At 40.3% G+C, this 25,167-nt stretch overlaps 1 protein-coding gene across 1 annotated transcript in view; it reads right to left on the reverse strand.

Moving 5' to 3' along the window:
- Positions 1-25,167, reverse strand: part of mmp15b (matrix metallopeptidase 15b) — a 33,973-nt gene that overhangs the window by 6,141 nt on the left and 2,665 nt on the right. The window contains exons 2-9 of the mRNA XM_085289055.1: positions 16,497-16,645; positions 16,058-16,180; positions 15,426-15,733; positions 8,724-8,885; positions 8,400-8,596; positions 5,562-5,700; positions 2,355-2,505; positions 625-743 (exon numbers count right to left, since the gene is read on the reverse strand). Coding sequence (XP_085145181.1) covers positions 625-743; positions 2,355-2,505; positions 5,562-5,700; positions 8,400-8,596; positions 8,724-8,885; positions 15,426-15,733; positions 16,058-16,180; positions 16,497-16,645 — 1,348 coding nt within the window. The remainder of the gene's footprint in view (positions 1-624; positions 744-2,354; positions 2,506-5,561; positions 5,701-8,399; positions 8,597-8,723; positions 8,886-15,425; positions 15,734-16,057; positions 16,181-16,496; positions 16,646-25,167) is intronic.

Here is a 25,167-nt window from a genome sequence, read left to right on the forward strand (position 1 = left end):
CACCTTTTTTGGATTATTATAGTATTAAAATCAATAAAACTAACAAGCTGAGGGACTTCAATGAGGCAATCAGATGAAGAATCCCTGTTTGCACTCTCTTAATCAACAAAGAGGTGGAAGTACAAACTGTATGCTATAAAAGTATGCAGTTTTGGTCTAGTTTTCATCTATTATTTATGAATTGATGTTGCTTTTGAACACCATTCAACTGAAGAACAGCCACTAAAGACAGCACGTTTTATGAAATCAGTGATTTCATAAATTATCTCAACAAGAGTGTGCACAACAACTCTTAATAGAAGTCAGCTACCAAGTTAAACAAATAGTGAGCAAAAAATAATTCAAATTGACAAGAATAGAATTCAAAATAATTCAATTACATGAAACTCATAAACTATAAATTTGCGTCCCTAGGAGTCAAGACACTGAATCACTCCTCTCCAATAATGCACAGTAAAGCCAGAAGCATTTCACATGTCAGTTCAAAATCACACCCACACCCTCCCCCATCTCCTGATGACTGACCACACCCTGATTCTTTGTTTCAGGCATGTCTCAGTCTGCCACAAACCCTCTTCTCCCCTTTCCAAACACAAACACATACACAGAAACCACACCGCTCACCTCCATCATCGCTGAGGAAGGCCCCCTTGGGATTAGAGGGCACTGACGTTCCCCAGACACTGATTGACTTCGGGTAGCCTCTGTCAGCTGAGCGAGACTGCTCGTTGAAGCGCCAGTACCTGAAGACAGAAAGCGGGAGAAGGTTGATACTGTTTATCAACTGTCTAAACAAGAACAGAGCAGACGTCTTCCTCAGTACACTACATGCTGGGTCTGCACAGAGTGCATATCACAGTACCGCTTCCACAGAATACTTGTAGTTCTGTGAGTTAATATGCTGTGAGCGTTCTGTACACATAAACCTTCAGGGCGTGTATTTTCATGCACCAAAGTCAAACCACTCACTTCATGGTAGTGAAAATAAAGTATGTTTGACATGAGCTTTTCTGCACAGTGGTACGGTTACGGGCTGTAGTTCAGTTAAAAATAGTTCCTACATCAATCAGCTCACAACAAGGTTTATGGATGGCTTCTGAGTAACTGAAACATGATTTCCAAAAGGAGTAGATTTTTATTCTATATAGAATAAAAACAGATGAGTGAAAAAAAGGCTGTTCTTACAGTTTTATTTCTGCTGGTATTTGGTCATAAAATCTAGGGAGTCAATGTCTGAAATCCATCTCACATCAGCCAGGATGAGAGTGAATTCACTACAATCATGATACTGATATCATGATAGTGACAGAGGAAAAGTCTGTGGACTGCCAAAATGAGTAAGATTCATCATTTATGGAGCATGACGGTCTGTACTAGATGTCGTAGCAATTTAGCATCTAACTGGTGAGATATTCCAGTCTGGAACAAAGCTGGACCAATCAACAAATTGCTGTTGACCTTTGTAGCTGGGACGAGTGCAAGTTGATCACTAGGTTTTTCAAGACATTGCTGCCCTCAATAAAAACAGAATGCAATAATTTGCTCATAAACACTAATTTTATTAACAACAGAACACAAAGTATCAAATTCTTAAATTGACACATTTCACTGTTTCATGAAAAAGCAAATTTTGAATTTGAGGACATTAATATATCTCGGAAAAAATGCAGCGAGAGCAACAAAGGGCTGGAAATGCAAGTAGGACTAAGAAAAAACAGGTGAAGCAACTAATTAGGCTAACGGACAACAGATTGGTAACATGACTGTGTACCAGGAGAGCCTAAAGGCATCAAAAGGCACCATTACCACTGAAAGTTTTCTACAGTTTTTACAGAAACAAATGTTCCCACCAGATGCCCTTTTTTTGTTTTTTAAGGGAAGAAATTATATATTTGAAGAAGACAATGTTAAACTGCATACTGCATCTCTTACAAAGGGAGGTTTTGTAGTAGAAGTGTCTGGGTGTTGAACTGGGCTGCCTGCAGTCACCAGCTAAAAATGTTTGGCACATCATGAAACCAACAGTACAACACAGAAGGCCCAGGACTGTTGAGCAGCTCATATCCCACGTCACACAAGAGTGGGACGATATTCCTCTCTGAAAATTTCAGCAAGCGGTCTCTCATGAGTCTGTAAACGTCGGTTCCCACACATTTGTGGACTGTTGTTAAACAAAGGAGATGCTACACAGTGATAAACATGACCCTATTGTGTTTAACACTCCTTAGATTAAACATTTGATTTGTCAAGTGACCCTGCAAGAACTTGCCAAAAGCAACCAAACTACTGATATCCTTTTAATGCAATATACTCACAGTTCAGTGTCACTCAGACAGAGTATAGGGCTATATTACCTGTCTCCTTGAAAGAAGTAAGTGTAGCCGGATGGCTCCCACCAGATGGCTGTATCTATTCGGTCGTAGGGAATATCTATACCATAATCGACTAGCTCAAGTGGGTAGCCTGGTTCCAGGTTAGCCTCTCTGAAAAGCCAGAATCTGTTTCCTGAGGAGAGGAGAGAAATTTTATGTGATGCTTTCTGATGTATACATTGGAGCATTCCCCTATCCACTCTTACCCTTATATGGAAAATGTTACCACACACAATCACATTGTATATGACATATATATGGTTACCCACACATCATAAACCTTCGAGAATGCTCGTGCACACATGTTTAATTTGCTAGCAATTACGGATAAGAACAGTCCCACAAACCAAGCCAGCATTTACACACACTTGTAAATAATAAGAATGCAATAATGGATTATTGGCAAGCAATCAAAAAAAAACTCAGCAGAAGTGAGTACGACATCCCTGATTACAGAGTTTGGGTTTGGCCTGTAATTATGCACAAGGAGTGGCTTGTCTCATGTCAGGCTAAAGCACATTTTGTTGCTGAAGGCAACGTTTTATTGTTTCTCACAGTATCTGACAGGGGGACTGTGTTTCACCATTACATCTCCTTTTGGCTTCATTCTGCCTTTCCCTCACCCGCCCATCCATCCACCCACTTCTGGCCCCTTGCTCCTCATTTAAAAAGAAAGCTCTACACTCAGCATCTGGATAGTACAAGAGGTTGACGCAATGCTTCCCAGGGTTCCTGCGGTGCACAGCCCTCATGTAAAATCCCATGACTTACTCCACAGCTTTTCAAGGCAATGCCAGAGCACTTCAGTGACATAAAAATCCGATGCCTTTTTTTCCCCTGGAAATCTTTTTCTACAGGGATGAATGTTGTTTCTATTACAGCTGGCCTTGTTTTGGACCAGAGCAGCAGGGAAACCTCTGGGTAACACAACAGCTGTGCAACTGGCTTACAGTAAAGATTTACTTTACAGTACACTACAGTAAATCAGTACAATACAAACATCAATTCATCCATGTATTACTGTATTTCAGAGAATGCACAGATGCAGGATATTTGTACAACAGCAGAATATCGTAAGACTTTGTGTTTTGGCTTAAGCGATGAGCTCGAATGTAGAAATTGGGCAGTGATGAAAAAATATACCCAGGAGCCTTACAGGTTGATTGAAGGGCTGGTGGAGCGGTAGAAACAGCAATTTTTCTGCATGAGCAGATCTCTAGACTGTGTGTCAGGGTTTCTTTACTGTCTCCATTGTGCTTTAGTTTGATTTGTCAGGTTGGCTTTTCTGTGCTTCTAGTTTCTAGTTTGGATATAAAATAATAAACAAAAAACAGTTCAGTTTATTGCTAATGTAAAAACATGTACAGTGTTAATATTTGGTGTCTGAATTAAAACAGTTGCCATAACTATTACTCAAAACCACATTTCAGATCCCAAAATCACCAAAGGAAGAAAATCCTTTTGGGCCATTATTTGTAGCTACAACGGTCGAGACTACTATAATCCAGAGTTTATAACAAAACATGTCTTAGCTGGAGCCACAAAATTCATCAGCATTGACACACAATTTAAGTGAAACCTGTTTTAGTATTTCAATTCAAAGTAGTAGCACATAATATTGCTCATTAATCACAAAGATATGTCACTGAGTCAAAGTATCATGAAAACTTAGGATTGAGTTGAGGTGGGTTGAGAAGTGGCTTGCAGATGCACCATAAAGAGCGCAGGCAATATGAGGTTTGGAACTTGGAGGTGTTGAATGGTATCAGCTGATGTGGGCTTGTCTTAAGATCAGCTGGTTGTGCCTGAAGCTGTGCTTGTTTCTTGGCCCATGATTGAAAACTCTATTTCACAAGTCTGCAAGAACTTGTGCACAACAGTGATGAGTGATTGCTTTAGTCACCACCAGAGAAAGTAAATGCATTGACTGATGCGATGGGTTTAAATACAGGTGTTCATAATAGGCATCCTATTGTTGTGCTTGTCCCCCTTAATCTTATACTCTGCCAGTTTCCTTTCTTCCCTCCCTCTTTCCTCTTCCTTTGCTTAATGGCTTCTCGCCAAATGTCATGCAGAGTCTTGCCGATGACATCATTCTCCTCATTATCAACAGCTGCCTGAAAGCCCGAAGCACCCAGAATCAAGCAGCCGAGTTCTTCTTTTTTCATTCAACTTTATTCGCTGTTGTAAAAGACAAGCTGCTCTCAGAGTCTGTGCCAAAATAATGAGCTGTTCTAAAAAAGATTAATACTCAGCATGGTGAACACATTATGTACTGTTGCTTTCTTAAGGAAGTGGGACTAAGGATATCTTCAACATTATCTGTAGAAGATAGAAAAAGCTGCAGTCAGTTTTACTGCTCATATGATGGATTGAAACTGTACTCGGGTTGTAAAAAAGAAACCAGATGTGAGGGTTTTTTTGTTTTCTATGCACGAGAGTGCACATGTTTATGTGAGATATATTTATGGTCCATATGTCCAGAAAAAGTAAATACCTGATCTATAAAGGTGAAACAAATAGAATATTTCAACTTTGACATTAGCAAGACAGACTGATTTATGATAACACCTGGACCTACACACTAGATACAGATGTGTTTATCTCACATCGCTTATCTTCTTTATCTAACTTTTATCTTTTTATTTTTTAAACTGCATAACCTGGAATTACTTTCTCAAGCCTGGATGCCTTGTTATAAATGCCCAATGCATGAATTCTTTTATTATGAATTTTGACCTTAACCTTTGACCTCTACAATCTGATCAGTTCAGCCTTGAGTCTAAGTGAATGGTTGTGCCAAATTAAATAAATAAATAAATTCCTCCAGTCATTCATTAGCACATTCGTGATTGGGATGGATGTGCGGTCAAAGGGACCCTGACCTTTGACCTCTTTTTACCAAAATCTAATCAGTCATCTCCGCTGTTTCCACTGATTGTTGGAGGCTGAAAACTGCAAGCTTACATCCACTAATATGCATTTTTCTTTACAGTTACTAAGCAATAAACTGAATTAATCCCATTTGACTTCTCATATTTGGTATCAAGGTGACATAAATCCTTTACAAAAAGAGAATACATGTAAGAATAGTAACAGCATGAGTGTGCAAGACAAGTCATCATAGTCATCATTTACAGAATAGGAAGCATGCATCCATCGGTATGTGCACCAGTATTATCTGCTTACCTTTAAAGAAGACGAACCTGCCATCATGTCTCTCATATGCAGCATCAATGTCGCCAGGGAGACCCCTCCAAAAGTGACCGATTGGCATGGGGTAGTTATCCAGAACCCTGTTCCTACGCACACGCCAGAACCAGCGGCCCTGAGGGGACACAGTACGAAAGTTTGGCTTAGTTTCTTATCTTTTCAGTTAGTTTTAAGAACTCGCTCCTAGCTGAGACTCAAGGAAATACAATGACTGCGAAGTAAATCGATGACAGGAGTGCAGGAGGGGAAAAGCTTCATATCACATCCTTAGCTTTAAAAACAATTCTATTCAGAGAACATGCAAAAAGACACAATAAGAAATATTTTCTCAAGTCATCCATGCAGTCACCCCAGCTGAGGTCACATACACTGTTGCTTTTTTGTCCTCTATGTCAAGCAAACTGAGCTCTGCAGGATAATTAGTCCAGAATGTACAATAAACTAACAATAGCAGAACACTAGCAGGCTAATAATAGTCAGTCTCTGCTCTGCTGGTTTTATCATGTTCCCTCACTGCAGTCTCTCTGTTGATCAGTCTGCCATGAGATGCACTTTAATAAAGAACTGTGGTGTTTGTTCGTCACGTCAGTGACACAAAACAAAGAAAAAGAAAATGCATATTTTTACCCTTCGTGACACTTTGGTTAGTGAACTCTCATATCTACTGCAAACAAGCAGCAGACAGAGTTTAACCAGCAGCCCCTCGACTCATTCATAACTGGTGAGTCAGTAGCCCTGTTTGTCCTGGATGCTATAACAGTAAAATGCTGGGTGCTGCTTCTTTCTGGCAAGCACTGCTAGTTTTGTCCTTCATGCAGGACACACTCGCAGACAGCACGGCGCGGCACAGAACAGAACACACTGGAGATGTGTTGGTGAGTGAGACAGAACAGGGCTGAATCCAACTGGATGCTCAACCGTTTGTCTGGTCGGACAGCTCCTTTCCTACAGAATTAACCATATTAGAGCAGATCTCAGTGTGGGAGTTTCATTACTGAGAACTGCTCAGTGTGCTGGCTCTCTTTATGTCGAGACCTTCTGCTGTGAAGTGGACAAAAGAAAGAAACTTTTCCTGAAGAATGACAGCACCTTTTTTCCTTTAATGAACAGGACTCCATAGAGAAAAGAGTGGAACTGGTGTGCTCCGAATTACTCCTACTCATTCAGGGAGCAATTTTGTCTGTGCAGAATAATAGCAGAGAAAACCAATGTCATATAATTTATTTGAATTTGGACGAAAGCTGACCGACAGACAAATGTTTCCACGCATAAAGCCACACTGTCCTCGGCTAAAAATGAAGAAATAAAGACGACTGTATTATAATATTACAACCTTGCAATTAACTTTCAGGCCAAGCTGGGGAGGAGTGATAGAGAGAAATTTGAATAAATGATAATTACAGCTCAAAATCAACAAACCTTGATATAACCACATGCATTAATCTAACCATGAATATATATTTATTGCTTTTTGTCTGCATTTGCTCTGATCAGGTAATTTCTATTTTTGAAGCTCATTAAGAACTGGTTAATTTTGGACAATGAATAATAATGTCTCATGACGTTAATGAAACCCATGAAGACAGACATTAACGTCTGCGATGAAACCCAAGAGTACAAATATAACTGCTTGACCTGCTTGAGCATATGTCCAGCCAGTCAGATTTCAGAGTGTGTAATGACTGGTCAGTGTCGCACACACTTAAGAGTCCAAGACAGGAGCTATTCATAGACTGATCTGAGTACTTGGGGAGGGAGGGGGGGTGCAGTGGTCTGCTGTGTGGACTACAAAGCAAATGAAAGATCCCACAAGCAAGAAATATTCACATCTGTGTGTTTTTTCAGCTCTGCAAACACCCCAGATCAAGTTTGCTATCTACAGCTGCTGTGAGCCCTAATGCTTCAGTTCAATGTCAGACGTCAAAACAGCAGAGCAACATTTCTGGAGGTGAAACTGAGGCTTCTTTAAAGTAAAGCCTGCATGTCCCCTGCCCCACTCAGTATAATATCTGCAGCTCTCTTCACTAGTCAATGCTATCAACACTGGACACCTTTTCTGGCCTCTCCCATGGAAACACGTAATTACTTATCTTTGCAGAGCTGCACTATGTATAAACCAACGCCAGAAAAAAGAAGATCTGAAATGGATGGGAGGAAATGGAGCCCTACTTGCTGCTGAAAGTTCAATAAATTCAATTGAACACACAGCACCTGCACAGTGAAAAAGTACTGGAAAAGCTGATTAAATAATATCAAAATACCCATATAATAAATAATGAGAGAGGAGCTGCAGCCAATAACACGATCAGTTTAAATACTAGCATCTACAAGACAAATCTCATAAAGGTTAAGACTCAGTTAATATCTAACTGCTGCCGCAGCTAATGTTTTGTGTGGGCCCAGAGGCTCTTTAAACACCTGACCAACCCTCAAACCCTTTTAACTGTTCTCAGTCTCATAAAAGAACACCAGCTCCGTGGGTTTACAATCCACAAGCACCTGATTGAAAACAGACCCCTTGTTGGCTGCGTACACGCCATTTGTCGTAACTCGTTTCTCAGGAAAATAATAACTAATATATTGAAACGGTGGAGTTGTCATGAAAGCTCCTTTCCTGGAAGATGACTTAATTTCCAAGGAAGGTCATACTTGGAAATAAACTCATGGTGGCAGAACTTTTCCATGTATTGCTTAATGAAGCACCCTGAAGCAGCTGCTATGATTTGGCGTTATATGCATAAAATTGAATTTAATTGAATTTAATGTTCACCACTTTACAAAGACTCTCAATTTCTTAATCCGCAAACCATTTACCTTGAAGACAAACATCTCTCCTCGGAGCATAGCAACAGTGTCAAAGTTTCCCTCACAGATATTGGGTCCATAATGATCTGGCCTTTCGGTGGTCCTGGGCCTATCAGGTTGCCGAGGAGGTGTTTGAGGTGGTCTGGGCTCTGGGCGACGTGGTGCAACTGTAGGCAAGGCCTGGGTGGGACTGCTGTCAGGAGGACCTTCAGGAAGTCACAGACACAATACTTTAAACTGAGTGGATAACTGGTCACAATTTAATATCAAGAATAAGATTTCATGTCTGCATCATTTAAAAGATACGTGTGAGGATGAAAAATAAACTCCTACCATAGATCTGTTGTATCCCCCGCCGGTCATCCTCTGGCAACTGGAAGTTCTCCGTTTCCATCCACTGGTAGAAGGGAGCCATGATGGCTAGAGGATTGTTGGAATGCTCTAAGCCCAGGGCGTGTCCCAGCTCGTGGACTGCTACCAGGAAGAGGTCATTACCTGTATGAATGAGAGATAAGTTAGAATAAAAGGGGAGAGAGGCAAACAAATAAAGGGCTCACAAAAGCTAACCGAGTTCAAGTTGCACTGCAGTACAAAATGCAAGATGGAAACCCCCAACAAAGTAAACCACACCCAGTGCTTGCTTAGTGGGTTCAATCCGGTCTCAAAGTTTCCACAATCCCTATCCCTAAACATAGAGAGATTTTTATAGGCAGAGGATTTAACAAATTGGTAATATCAGACACAATAGCCTTTAAGATAGAGATTTTCCTGTTGTGACGGTTTTATTTCTTGTCATGAAGAACAAAGATGTCTGGATCTTTAGTTTCTTGGATTATGTGGATGTATCAAGATTCTCAAATTCACAGAACGCTCAGTTTGCTTGGGGTGTAGGTGTTGTAGAGTTCAGTCATTGTTAGAGTCATGAAAATGTTGTTATCAAAGTGTAAACACAACACTCTTTACAGAGTTCTGTGTCGTAAACTCAGCTTGTCTCCACAGTCACTACACTTCAGTGCACCAGCTGTGCACACATCTTCACATCCTCCAGGCAGAATGTGTAGTTTCCACAGCATTCGCAAGCACATCTGCAACTAGGGCTGGGCGATATGGTCTAAAAGCCATATCGCGGTATAATTTGAAGCATGTGGGGTAACGATATATATCGCCATATATTCTTTTCTTCTGTATAACGTATTTTCCATATTATAAGGGGCACTTAAAATCCTTTAATGTGCCTTATCTATGAATTCTGGTTGTGCTTACTAACCTTGAACCGATTTCATGTGGTATACAGTGCACAGAAATCTGGCAAAAATGTTTTAGTACGACTTTGGTAAGCTACGAAGCCGCACCACTTGTTGGATTGTCGGAGCATTACGGCTGCCGTAATCAGGAGCCCTGCGGAGTAATTTGGGTCCAAAACTCTGTCTGCTTCAGGTCCCAAAGTCAAACGAACACTGCAGCATCACTGAGAGTTAAAAACTAATGCTAAATTCTTTCATCTTTAATAAAATGATCAGCATTGCTGCTTTACCAGGTGTAACAATTAAGTTTAACATCCAGGCATTCATGAAAACAGAATTTATTAAATCCAGTTAGCAGGAAGCAGGTTTCCACCTAAACATGATATGCCATGTTCTGACTGAGAGATTTCTAAAAAACATTAAAACATAAAGCTGCTATCACTTCCAACATAAATGAAGACAGAAAACTAAACAGCAGTGACTTTTGTAGGGTTACTGAAGTTGGACTAGCTGGTATATAATTGTGTCCTACTTGATCGCTAGTGACACAGCTATCTTAGCATAATATTAGCATAATATAAACAGTGAAGCTGGAGGATGAACGCTAACGTTTTTCCACTCGATAAAAGTGCTCCTTCTCTTTGTTATTACTGTCGCCCGGCATAATTTGCAGAAGATATTGCTTATAGCCGCTGCCATGCTTTCAACCAAAACAGGCGCAGCTTGATGACACCATCAACATGTGCTATCGCAGTAGAGCGGTATAGTCAAAATCTCTACCGTTCGCCAGATTTGTATCGTTTCTACCATATACCGTTCATACCGCCCATCCTTATCTGCAACCAAGTGTAATTTTCAACTTGCAGCAAGTTCTATTAACATTGACCCTCAAACATGCAGTCGATCTTTCGAGTAATCCATCCAACTGCAATCCAAGATGGTGGAATTGGAGTTTGTTCGACCACAGGAGACCATAAGAGAATCAAGGAAGCTGAGAGACATCAAGGGCCACAACATTGTGACCTGACCAGCGAGCCCACAGCAAAACACGAGAAAGGAAGTACTGTGGTAGGTGATTAACAACTTTCAAACTAAGAGCAAGGGGACTGTCTGGTGGTAAACTGATCATTGTCTTTGATAGATGAAAAATCCCAAATAAATCCCAAAATATTAAACAATACATAAAAACTGTTGGTTTACAGACATACAGGGATGATCAAAGTTCATGAAAAAACTGGGGATGTATAACTTTGTACAGAATGATGGAAAATTCAACATGCATTCTTGAGCATCTTACACATACATGACAGAACAACGTATAACAAGTCTACGTATCTGTAACATATCAGATAAAACGAATAGGAACGTCTGTTCATTCTTTTCTATTTATCACACAAAAATCTCCTTAGATCTAAAACATTAATCACACACAGGCATGCTAATGACTGCTGATATGAATCTGTATGCATTTCTGTCCCGTTTAACCCACCAAGACATCCTGTTATCCACTGCCACTGCAATAATATCACTCTGTGCAGCTGTGACGTAGTGACCACTGCAGACCAACATCCTCTCAGAACAAAAGACTACTTTGAGATTTTTTTTTAAAGAAAAATAGAGAGAAACCAGGTTTACATTTTTCATGTCATATTCTATAAGTTCATCTCTAAAGCGAAGCCAGCACACAGCTGGGTACTTCCCTTCCAGTCAATACCTCTTTGTTGCTTTTCACCCTAGGCTCCGGCCTGAGCGACCTTTGAACTTCCTACCCATTTTGTTCACCCTATAATTGGCCATACAGATTGGTCAGATTGGTGCCAGTGACATCATGCTGTTGGGTGTACTGGTGATGTCACTGCTGTACGTGGAACAGAAGGGGGGGGGGGGGTGCTGTAGATTCCTTATTTTGTGCATCTCCTCATTTCCTCTTTGAAACACACACAGGATGCACACAGTTCATCTTGTAAGTCCAGAGTCACATGAATGTCCTCACGGCATGCTAAGCGCCAGCTAACACTCGAGGGGAGAAAATAGAAGAGGGTAAGACAGAGTGGTAGAGATAGCTCAGGATGAATGAAGAGAGATAAAGAGCCCTTTGTGAGGTAACTGTGACTACCAGTTTGAAAGAGAAAAGCAAGATTGCACTTCAAATGCTTTAGCCTGGTTAGGTTCAGCCGGTTCCTCTACTGCTAATTCACACACATACATTTGACCTATTTCAACTCCCTAAAGCTTTGTTCCCTTGTTTATCATGCCTCACACCTCATTCATCTGCCACAGGGAGACTATCAGTGTAAAAAAGGGCAGACTAAAGCACCACCTAGACAACCAAAATCCACTACCCAAGTTTGCTCTGCCTTTTGCCAGAAACTTACTCATCATCATCAGTCTCATCTGACCACAAAAGCTTCTGACCTTTTCCCGTTACCAGCTTACCACATTTTATCTGAGCGAAAGGTGTTTGAGTTTTGTGGATAACGTGTAAAAGCTGTTTTTGTTTTCCCTGCCAGAAAGCCTGATTAATCACACTGTGCGTCACAAGGTTCACACCAAAACTCTTTAGCCTAGTAAAAGAGCTCTTTCTGAAGCTGAGGTCAAGGAAAGGGAAAGAAAACACCATGATGAGTGGATCAAATGCATTTGTGCTTTATCGTCAGCTGCTGTCTATAATTTTTCTATTGATTGCTAAGCTGTGTTTGTCCAGAGCGTTCTCACTCCCGAGGTGTAACATGTCGACGTTTTGTCACGTCCCGCGGCGTTCCTGAGGAACGCGAAAGGAGACCTTCGGCGTTCTTATGGTACGCGGCGGGTTATGGCTGGAATCCAGTGCAATGACGCTCCCGCGGTAATAGACGTTCCAGCCCTGTATTCCAGCCCTAAACCTAACCTTATCCCTAGCCCTGACCATAACCTTATTCTTGACCTTAACCAGGACTTTAATGATGTTAAATAGCGTGTTTCTAAGTGATTTGAAGAAAAAGAGCAAACATGTGTAGATTCAGTCCAGACGGTTCTCATATTTCCTCTTTTTTCCGAGGTCGTCATCTAGGAACGTGGTGGGTAGCCGAAAACGTAATATGGTGACGATTTGTCACCTAGCGTAAAATGTTACGCTTTGGGAGTGAGAACGGGTTGGTTTGTCTGATACAACTCAAAAAGAGGTCAGAGGTGAGAGCTCATTTTGTTCTGAGGACCCTTCAGCAAAGCATATGCTGACTAAGGCTTTAACGTCACTCTTCAAGTCTCGCTTTTTCTTTCAGCACATCTGCTGCTCTAAGAATAATCTTCTTTCTGCACGTTAGACAAATAACCCCTGTTATGTTGACTAAAAGTCTTCATCAACATCATTTCTTTGTTTCATTGTGTTCATTTGAACTCGTCCTAAAATGGGACCAGACAAACTGATTTATTATTTCAGCCTTTTTTCAGTCCACTGACTTTAGTTACTACTAACAGCTAATCCACATATTTTTTGACCGTTTTTTTTAAAAAAAAAGTTGAAACTATTATGCCTCAATTATTTTCTTATGCAAAAAAATTCAATTGGTTTATCCATACAGCTATCCATTCAATTGTTAGAAACCTGTATTTGTAATTGTATTTCTATTTTAACCGGTTATTATTTATCCATTATAATTACAATTAAAATTATACAATTTTGACTGCTAACCATCCAACATGAACTTCAATTGAAAGTGGAAGAAAATGGGTGGACTACATATATGATATTTAAAGGTTTAAAAAACTGAGAAAGAAAATTGTTGCTGTTAAAAATAAATACTTGTGACTTTCAATTGTCACTCCATCAGGCACATACTAGACCAGGGGTGGGGAACTCCAGGCCTCAAGGGCTGGTGTCTTGCGAGTTTTAGAGCTCACCCTGGGTCAACACACCTGAATCAAATGATCAGTTCATTGCCAGGCCTCTGGAGATCTTTTAGACATGTTGAGGAGGTAATTTACCCTTTAAATCAGCTATGCTGGATCAAGGACACATCTAAAACCTGCAGGACACTGGCCCTTGAGGCCTGGAGTTCCACCACCCCTGTACTAGACCAATCTGCATGACCTCTGTCCTCCGAAAGAAAATAACAAAGAAAAACTTGCATGTCACATAAAAGGCTACATTTTTGACAAGACTGACTACTTAGACGCGGCAACTAAAGTGAAGACCACAATGAAATTTAGCGGCACTTTGCTTTCAAGCGGTGTAAGTAGCATGGTGCAGCAAAAAGACCAGTCTCCACATCTCCCAAGTGGAACACACTCCCACTTAGAGTGGCATTCCATCCATCCCTGTGATCCTGCAACACATCCCACACACAACTGATCACACAGATACAGGCTTGTACATGCACACACACACAATACTTAGCTGTGTGTGTCAGCTGGATATGCAGATAACAGACAGGCCAAAAAAGGCTTTTGTTGAAAAGTAAAGTCCCCATTTAATCAGCAACAGCATTTTTGTCATTCTTCACTTCTGCATATAACTAGCTTAGTGCTTGTCACTGTTGTTAAGGTTTTTAACTGGTCAACATGGGCTCATCCTACCAAAGGATGCCTGAGGGCGTAAATATGAGCATAAAATATTTGACTTACTTCGATATGATCCGTCTAATAATTTGTCTTTAAAGCCAATAACTGCTAGAAGCAGCATCTACACCCAGACCAAGCTAGAAACGAAGCTTCTTCTCTCATTAACCCAGAATTATTACATTATGGTGACTTATAGAATAGTTTTTCCTCCAGACATAACGCCTGTTTAAGTCGGTCCTTAGTGAATCCTCTAATGGGATCACTTCTTGATACAGTATTATTTTCAAAATCACATAAAAATGGGCAGCACCATCCTGATCTGTTCTGCATCTGTTGTAATCATTCAGTATACAAATGACTAAGACAGAATGGGTAAATATACTTTGTAGCTTTTTAGGGTGAGTAATAATTTATCTTAAAGTTTGGCAGGTCACCTCAGGGTCTTTTCAGGTATGAGGAAGTTAGAATTCAACCTTTTTTGTATGGGATTTTAAATAAAAAGACAATATACCCCTTCCAAGTAAGCATACTAGTACTGGCTCAAATTTAACAGTGAGGCAAATTATGAGTTTTTGACTCAGTGTAAGAACATTGTCCAGATGGGTTTACCAATGTAGCTACATGACTAAAAACATTTATGATCCAAGTTAAATTATGAACAGTTTTGATTTTTTTAAGACCTTCTAATAGTAAATGCGTTTTTAAGACATTTTGAGAATTTATTTTAGAATTTTAAGGATTTTTGTTTTTAGGGGAGAGTCATGGCTATGGCTCTAGTCAGGACAAAGATGTTAACATTATCACTTGGGGTATATTTCAAATTTATAGGGAGTTCATTAGGATAAAGACTGAGAGATGTCACAGGGAGTCCACTTTTAAAGGTAAGTGGAGCAGCCGAGCCTGACAAATGAGAGATGATGTAAGTGGCTGAGCCTTGCCAACTCCAGTTAGCTGTGGGGGAAATCCACGGGGACAGCTGTTATATAGATCCATTACAACCGGCACAACATGACACGACCAGTGATGAAAACTGCTCATCAGCTGGGCCTCCACAAAAACGCCTCAATCATCCACTTCTACAAAGAATTTAACCAAATAACACACTGTTGATATCCAAACCCTTAAGACAAAAGCCACAAAACAATCTGTCTCTTGGCAATAAAACGTTCTCCTATATTATCAGCCAAGATGATTTTTAAAGTCTAAAAAATAATAAAATCCATAATGTAACAGATTGACAGAAATCTTTTACCTTGTACATTATGGTTCCCTATGGTCCATGGTTCATCAGAGTCAAAATGCGTGTCTCCACCCATTCCAGGTCCAGGGAAGTAGGCATGAGCCAGAAAGCCCCCCTCCCCATCAAAAGGAGAGCTGTCTCCATGAAAACCTGAAGCGAAGAAGATCATGATGTCGGGCTCCTTACGGCGTCCATATTTGATGTCCCGGTAGGGGATTTCGTCAAAGCTCAGTGGGGTGACCCTCTCCCAGACTTTAAAGGCCCGCCTGATGGCCTCAAACGAGTTATACTCTCCAATTTTTGGAGTGTAGTTCTGAATACTATGGGGAAAAAGAGAGAAATAGAAAAAGGAGAGTGGCCAATATAAGTTTGAAGTAAAATGTATTAAGCATTAATGTTTTTCATTTATATGCTGTTAGAAATTGTCAGTGTCTGGAAAGTTTGAAGAAGATGAGAGCAAAGATCTTCAGACGAGGCAAGTTTGAGTTCTAGCACACTGCGGCAAATGTATACTTAATACAAAAAACAAAAAAAAAAGCAACATATAAAAGCCGACTTTACTCAAGCCTCAAACAGACAGAGATTACATTCACTTCCTCTCTGTACTGTACATTTGTGGCAGATCGGCTCATCTTTGTTGTTACCTGTAAGTGAGGTGCTTTTTGTTCCATTTATGTCCAGTGAGGGCATAACGTTTCCGCCGAACGTTGGTTTTGATCTGGCCTCCAAACTTGTCAGGCACACCGCAGCGGGGTCTCTTCATAGCACTGTAGGAGATGAAAGAAGTGGTGTGTGTGTGTGTTTATGTTGGGAGGATGAAGCAACCAAGAGAAGAGATGAAGGGGAGCATTACATTAAACCTTCTTGTCCTGCTATATTTTCGTGAGCAGTTTGTCTGAAGCAGCTGTCTATTCTTTCACACTACAGAGGATTTTTTTTTACCAGCATTCTGAGACAAATCAATGAATAAAGGATTAAAATGGATTGTTTAGTTAAAATTTAGGACTCGTGTGTACTGCCAGTTTATTTGGGCCTCATTAATGGATATACTGTACTAAAACACTACAGTTAAGTCATGCTGACCTTAGAGTTTGAGCGTCGATCTGTCCAGTGACCTCCAAATCGTAGAATCGCTGCATGTCGCTGATAGCGTCGGACAGGATCTGAGCTGATCGCATGGTTGACATCTGTCTGCTAGCCTGGGGCAGGTAACCGTACATCCTCAGCCATGCCTATAATCAACATTACAAAAACTGTATCATCTGGAGCATGTTTATTTGAATTTAAGCTCATTAGAAAGAACTAAATATTATCAAAAATAGCATACTTTTCATTTTAACAGCTTAGTCTACACAGACGAGCCTGTGGAACAAGAGACTTTTAAGAAGAACACAGCAACAGCTGTTTTATAAGCATATTAGCAGTTAAAGCACTGAAGAGCTAAAAACCATAACGTCTGACTTCTACTTGGCTTCTGTAACATGTTGACATGTTGCCTTGATCTTTGTGGGAAAGCTGCTCATATTTATTATTTCTGCAAGTGTACAATCCTGGTTTCCCACCAAGCCTGAGCTGACCCACCATATTTTTGGTTAAGTGTGTTAATATATTTTCTTAGCTTACTTTTCCTGTTTCTGTGTATAAAAATGTCTCAAAGGCATTTGCTATACCTCGTACTGTTTTACCTGTTCACATGATAACTGTCCACTTATGTCACCTATTCAAAGTAGGTTAAACACATTCATCACTGTATGTAAACAGGGTTAAATGTGACTGAGTGTGCTTGTGTAGGCCATGCTGGAAGTTGGTAGTACACTCCCCTGTGTGTCTGTTTCCCTCTTCTCTCCGCCTGATCTAATAACTTTTACTGTGTAAACCCTGCCTCTTAAAAAAGTAAATTGCTCTTTCAAAACGTATTCTGCTGTGAGTTGTGCTGTATTTAATGCTTGGTATACAAACTGAAGAAAACTTAGTGGGGCCTTCAGCATGTGATGTATTAGTGGAGCATGAGCCCAGTAGTGTGGAGGGTGGGGGTTAATGACAGACTTGAGGGAGAAAACATGATACTTGTCTCAATCATAGATGACGCAAAGACTATTCCACCTGTTATGTAGAAACCCAATATCACACGCGTTTGTGCACACACACTCACACATGCAAACATGCACACACATGCACACACAGAAAAACCCCTCCATATTGGGGTAGTCTGTGATACTGACACTCATACACATAGTCACATTCCCAGGGGTAGTTCAGGGACTTGTTACTGTGTGTGTGTGTGTCTGCACGTTTGGTAACGCATGTGCTATAGCTACATCTCTGTTCTCAGCTCTCAAGATCACACCCATCTTTCACAATGCAAAATGCTACCTGATAAAGGCCTTTATTTACTTGACCACTCCTTCAGAGGCATAAACTGACTCGTCCTTTTCAATGTTTTTTTCTTTTTGTCTCACATTCATCTTATAACCATGATAGGCTTGTTACCCCTCCCCCTGCAGCTTGAGCTGGATAAGGGGAAGAAAACCGAATGATGGATTAGTGGATGATGGTAATAAACAAGCCATAAGGGCAAATGCTACTACTTCACAGTGGACAAAACAAGAAATACTTTGCCTGTTTGTGTTCTTCTATGATTAGATGAGCTGAACTACCATAAAGGGAACATAACGCCTGACTGATTATTCACTCCAGGTTCTCATGGCATTTCATGAGCTCAATTAAGGTAGTGAATGACTCCTGTCACCCTTTAACTTATGGTGTTTGTTGGATCAGCACCTTCTATCTATTTACCTGAAGCCAACAGGTTTGTTTCGTTAAAAAAACTACATATTATTAGGTGCTTCACCAACGTTATACAGCTGCAGATCATTTAGAAAACTCATCTTCCAAAAAAAGATTATCTTTTAGTAAAACACAGTTAGTTTCCCCAAAACCTCACAAGCTCCAGTATTTCTGTGCTTGGTCTGGGTCTTTCAAATGAAAAGGTTCCCAGTGAAAACACAAGTAACACAAAGGTAAAGTACAGTGAGGCAAACAGATCATTATACAGCACCTGAGAGCTTTGTATTTACACTGCGGTCTATTCAATCACCAGCTGAAGTTCAAGCATGAAAAACCAAAGCATTTCAGCTCTAAGCCAGTGAAGCACTTTGGCCCAGGAGCTTCTTCATTCACCACCTTACAGGTTTTAACCAAAGGTTATGTGATCTAATACTTGCCATTTACACACTAATAACATTGTTGTTTGTTTGCATTGGTAAGAAAACCTCAGAACAAAAGCTTTTCTGGCAGTAGAGTCATTTGTTAGCACTGTGATTAAGTGTGCATATGTGTGCGTTCGTGTTTTGGAGCAGGAAGAAGTGTAGAGAGGTCAACTGGATGTGACCCTGACCCACCTCTGACTTAAGATAAGGAGGTTGCAAACACACACGTACAAACTAACTTACATTTCCTGAAAGACTTATCTAAGGACTCTCTCTCTCTCTTACAAAGTCAAGGCAAAGAAAACAGGTGTTGTTGTTGAAAAGGCGCTCTTTTCCTTTCAATTAACTTTAGCATGTATGTTTTTACTATTTAACAAAGACAGACACCCCTCTTATACTTTCTACAGCTGCAGTTACTCAAAGATCGGAAAAAATGTTGCCATTAGAGAATGCACACCAGACTGCACGTTTCACTTCTCAATTTTTAAATGTTAAATGTCAAAAACACATCACCCAAATGACAGAGAATCTGTAAAAAGAATTACTTTTCACTTCATCTCAGCAAATGCTCTTCACATTTCCTACTGCCCATCAAAGCAAACCAAGCAGTTTGCAACACTGTAATAGAGCAACCAATGGACAATTGACCAGAGCAGGCACAGAGGAAGGAGCAGTGGAGAGAAATATCAATTTCTATAAAAGCATGCACACACACACACACACAGAGTGGGTGAGCCGAGAAAGACCCTGAGTTTATTTCCCTCTATGCAGAAGACTGAATCACAGGTAACATCACATACAGTGCTGTGAAAAAGTATTTGCTGCTTTCCTGATTTCTTCGTTTTTTGCTTTTGACATTTAACTACGATAAATATGCAAAAAATTAAGAAACCAGGAAGGGGCAGATATTTTTTTCACAGCACTGTATATCACAGAACAGTTTACCATATCTATGCTGCCTAAGCCCAGCCAGATTTAACTGAGGCTGCCCACTGAGTGCACAATGCACTGATAGAAACTCTGCAATGCAAAGAAAAGTCTGCCTTCTAAAGAATCTTTTGTCATGTCAGCCACTTGCTTTTCTCCTCTGTGATCAGCATCTCCACATGGTTGCTGTAATAATACCTGATAAAAACAGTAATTGCCTTCATGCTAGAGCTGGGCGATAGAACGATAACGATATGTATCGCGATATAACTTTCTCGATAGAAAAATTAAACTATCGCGATAGACCTCGCCGCTCTTGTCCTCTTAAAAAAAAGAAAAAAGAACAGCCAATCCAAATTAAGTAGCGCAGAGCCGAACCAATCACAGCCGCAGCGTCACGTCACGTGACTTGTTACGTACAGCGTAAGTGCCAAGCCGCACATGTGTATTTGTTTGGGAAGCAGCCAGCCACCGTACTGCCCGGGTAATTATGGAAAAGAGTGAGCCGACTAGAGAAATCAACCGAGCGTGACCGAAGGTTACCGAAGAGAAAACAGATGATGGTTCCAATGCCGGAGAGATTGTCGAACGGAAGAGCCAGAGAAGTTCCGTAGTGTGAAGGTATTTTGGCTATTTCAAGTCTGACAAAAAACAGAGTAGCGTGCACTGTAAATTGTGCCGAAAGCTAGTCTGGAAATACAATAAACTGGTGCATGCGCTACGTCCACACGTACCCGGGTATTTTTGTAAACGCAGATTTTTCTATGCGTTTGCACCTTTCGTCCACACGTAAACGGCGTTTTTGGTCACTGAAAACGAAGATTTTTAAAAACTCAGTTTTTGCATTTACGTGTGGACTAGAAAAACTGAGAAAACGCAGCGTCAAAGGTGTGCGCATTTTTTGACGTTACACTGTGCGCCACGTTATTGTTTCGGTGAAATGAATTTCTACAATACTGTTAATTCTACTCTCTGCAGTGTTTAAATGCTTACATATACACACAGTTACTGTCCCTCTACACATACGACTCGGTTCTGCTTCTATGCCCCAGCTTTGTTTACTTTTTCCCACCGAGGCTTCTAGACTTCTGATTGGCCAACATTTCTGCACAGTTAGGAATCTAGCGCCACCTGCTGCTTTGGCATGTTCATAGCATTCCTTCATTTCTGCCTTTATGTGTGGACGGGATTATTTTTTAAAACGAAAACGGAAAATCTCCGTTTTCAAAAATACCCGTGTACGTGTGGACGTAGCCTCAGTCTCTGACTGGAAGCGCTAATTCGTCATTCGGCTTTTGTCAGACTAAAGTAACTGTTAAAACTGTTTGAAAAGCTAAGCTATACAACAAGGAGAGATTGAGAATTTCCTTTTAGTTCTCAGTTTATTTGATATTGACAAAAGTTAGTCAGTTTTGTCTGTTCTTCTGTAAAACAAACTAAGATTTATTTTTAGAATTAATATTTTGTTTCTAAGTAGAATTGACAATTTAGGAGTCTGATTCGTTTGTTCTATTTTGAAACTTAAACGCTTTAGTGGCTGCCTTTTGTGTAGTTTGCAATATTTGCCTTTATTTATCTGAAAAAGTCTCATGTTCCTTAAGTACATCTACCCTGTTGAACTTATTATGGGAAATAAATATTTAAATAAAAACAAGCTGCTGATTATTTCACATTTTACTTGTGAGCAACGGCACATTTAAATCTTACAAATATAGTTATTTGGCTTATATCGTGATAGATATCGTTATCGCCTGAAATGAAAAAAACATATCGTGATATGAAAAAATCTTATATCGCCCAGCTCTACTTCATGCCTTTATGTTCAGTGTTTTTGTGGAAGGCATCTGCTGTTGTCTCTACATGTGTTTTCTCTGTCCCATTGCTTTTAAATCTATGTATATTTACAACAGGCTGTTGTCAGGTACAAGGGCAGAGTTTCAGTGCTATTAGGAAGACGTATGGGGGCTTATGAACCCTCACCTCCATCGTCTAAAGTAGTAAAGTACTTCTGCCTGGCTGCTCACTTTCCCTCGTCAGCTGAGCTGAATACAAAACAACGTAAGGAATAGGAGAGGCCTCGTGTGTGTATGTGTGTGCGTACACGTTGGGCCTCGTCTATTAAATGGTCTTTCAAAGAGTCCTTGAGCTTACCTGCCAAAACCAGACCCAGCGATATACAGGGAGTTGTAAAACCTGGCAGTGTGTGTGTGTGTGGAAGTGAGAGAGCATTTGTGTGTGCCCACCACAATGTCAGCCAAGATACTAACAGCTTTTATTCCGAGGCTTGGTCTGCTGCCATCTTTTACCTTCTGACGTCCTACCAAGAGGATGGATAAGTAAATGAGAAGTGTTAGAGAAAGTGAGACCGACAGAGGAGGAGGAAACAGAAGAGATTTGTATTTGTTTAATTTGGAGGGATCAGAAATGCAAGAAGTGCAGCAGTGCAGTCTATCAGTGGGGCTTCATTTAACACATAATGGAAATAAGTTATGTGATTTAAAAAGAAAAATGATGTAAATCTAACCATAACATTAGTCTTATCACAGCTGCTTGTAATGACCTTAAACAAACTACCGTTGGCTCAATGCTCAATAACTAGCTAGTTAATATGAACTAATTCATTCTCACCTATGCTTTAATAATTAAGAATTTCTTGTCTTGTTATCAGCGTTCTTCCATCCAGATACAAAAATAAAAACTGAAATTCTCAATCAAAAATCAAGGTATGAACCACACTCTGATTTTACATCCAGACATGTAATTGTAATTTTTAAATTATTTCATGCTGCTAGAAGTGTTATGGGCTAGATTCAGCCCAAGACATATCTCACACAATAGCAAAGCTGAGGTCGGACAGAAGCTGTTGTGGCGTCGGTGTGGATTCAGCAGTCAACTCTTAAGACTTGCATTTCATTTAGACTTCTCTGTTTCTCTCTTTTTGTGAGCTGATCTAAACACTTGTGGTTTGAATCATAAAAAACTGACAAGCTTGCGCTGCAGTTCAAAGGAGTGTCCAGTGCTGAGCAACATTACCCGCTGTTCACATGACAAATAATAACAGCAATAAAAAGTTTAGATTAATCCACAGTGGAGTCAATCATGCAATGATCTGATGTTTAGCATTTTTACCTCAGAGTAATGAAGCGTACAAACTATCTACAAGTTTGCACTGGTTTCTCTCACCATTGAAACACACGATAGGTAAACCTTGATTATTTTAGCCTACAGTAGTGCACAGTTGCGTCACTATTTTTGACACTTCTTGTGGAAAATAGCACAGAATTAACGGCTGTCGCTGTCGTTTATCATATTCAAATACTTGTAAACACAAAAACACATATACACAAGAGCACAATGTCTCTAATGCACGATAAGAAATATCATTCCCCTTCCATCACATCCCCAACCGTCATTGTAGTATATATGTGTGAATATGATAGTCAATCACAAGGAAGTGGAGGGACAGTGTGCAGAACCTGAAGAGATGGAAGTTTGCAGATTGGATGGCTGCAAAGAGAATAGCAGTCTACTTGTGTGCTGCAATAAGTCACCTATTACCCCCTCCTCTTACCACTCTCACTGTTTCAGCTACAAATTGTTGCTGAACACATTTTGCATTCTCTCTATAAACCAAGCTTTTCTTATCATGTCCATGTCTGCACTCCCTCATCCGCTCTCTCTCCCTCTTATTCAAAACTTTTCGCTCACAGTTCCCTCTCCTCAGACAAGAGGGTCCATTGTATTTCCTGACATGCCCTGGAGTCCCAGGCCCAGCATGCATTTGCACAGTGTGTGTGTGTGTGTGTGTGTGTCCCAGTTAGAGAACAGCTGTCACATTCAGCCATCACATGCCGCACAGCTGAGACAGAGCGCTACCTTCCCCGTCAACTCCCTCCATCTTTGTCCCTCCTTCCCTCTTTTATAAACAAATCTATCCAATTCCCCTCTGTGTTTCCCTTCTGCTAATCAAAATATCTCAGATTCTTGTCACACACACTAATAATCCCTCTCTTTTTCCCTCTTTTCTTTTAACCTCCCACTTCATCCTTTTTGTCCAGACAGAGTAGGAGTTGGGGCCACATTCTAAAAACACAGCCTGAAGAGAGGATCAGACTTCCAGATAGAGTACTTCAATATGTGTATAGATTTCAAAACAGGTATTTAATTTAATTTTAACACAATACAACACAGATTGGCTTCTTTAAAACAAACCAAAATATATATTATTTAATTTTCTATGTTGATTACGTTGCACAATATACACTCATTTCTTCTTTCTTCTGTTATTACTACTGAAATTCAAGCATATTTTGCACTCACACATTGAAAATACCAAAACATAAATCTATAGTTAGTGATGGCGAATGCTCTTAGACTTCATTTATTCACTAAAGCAAGTTCTTGCCTCCCATTAAATTGTGTGAAAAATTAGCTGAGTCATCAACAAACAACAGCTCTTCTTCTAAGGTTGTCAAATAACATACTGTAATCTGACAGTCTCCACTCTGCAAGATTTACTGAACAATTTCTGATTTTTAGACTAAGCGATCAGTTTTTGTGTTGCTGCGAAACACTAAGATTATCTTAGCTGGTCAAGTGGAAAGATGGATGCTACAGGTGCCTATTATAATTTACTTTAAGGCAGCATTTGTATATTTGCAAAATGAATCATAGCGCTTATGGCATAGCACAATTGTTTTCTGCATACTGACTTTAATTGGGCGGGCAGGAATAGGACCCAAGGTGCAGACTCCGGAGACAGATGTGAACTCAAAACAGCTTTAATGTTAAACTCAAATATAACATAACTGGAAAAAATCAAAATAAACTTACACCAGTGGACTGACAGAACACACAGCTAGGTAACCAGTAGATCGCAACACAGATACAGAGAAACACAGGGCTTAAATACACAGAGGGCGCAATCAGGGAATGGGTAACAGGAGGGAAACACAGCTGGAGCAAATCAGGCCTAACGAGACAAGGGGAAGCAAAACCAGATGCATTAACCTCAGACAAGGACCTTCAAAATAAAACAGGAAACATGACACAGACTGAACTAAAGACACAGACTCGCACGCACTGCAACAGAGGGAACAGAGACATGGGACCAGGGCAGACACAGACACTGACTGGACACGGGGATATAGCAACTAAGGATACACAGAGACGCAAACTAGACAAGGGGATACAGGTGACAGGGGAGACAGAGCAACTAGAGAAGACAGAGACATAAACCATAAGACAGAACTCAAAGAAACCAAAGACTAGAAAGTATAAATAATATAATAAACTCAAAAACCCTGGGTCAACGACCCAGGCATCCTAACATTTGGAGGGTAACAGTACTCATCTCTGTCCTGATTTTCATACATATTAATTTTTTCTGAGCCATGTTTTTTTTTCTTTTTTAAAATATCCTAAGTTGGAAGCGGTCAAGCATTTCTCCAGATACTCAAACCGTATGTGCCTCAACAAATTAGAAAAGCACAGTTCCCAGGATGCACCGACCACCAACCTCTGCATGTATGGAGCACTCCTAAGGTTAAACTGACAACATGGGTTCAATTGTTACAAACACACATGCACATTTAGCAACAAGCGGCTAGGAATTTCTC

The sequence above is a fragment of the Mchenga conophoros genome, linkage group LG1 (assembly GCF_057382185.1).
Source record: "Mchenga conophoros isolate Kocher_MC1m ecotype Shallow Benthic linkage group LG1, M_conophoros_male_GT1.1, whole genome shotgun sequence".
NCBI classification, from domain to species: domain Eukaryota; kingdom Metazoa; phylum Chordata; class Actinopteri; order Cichliformes; family Cichlidae; genus Mchenga; species Mchenga conophoros.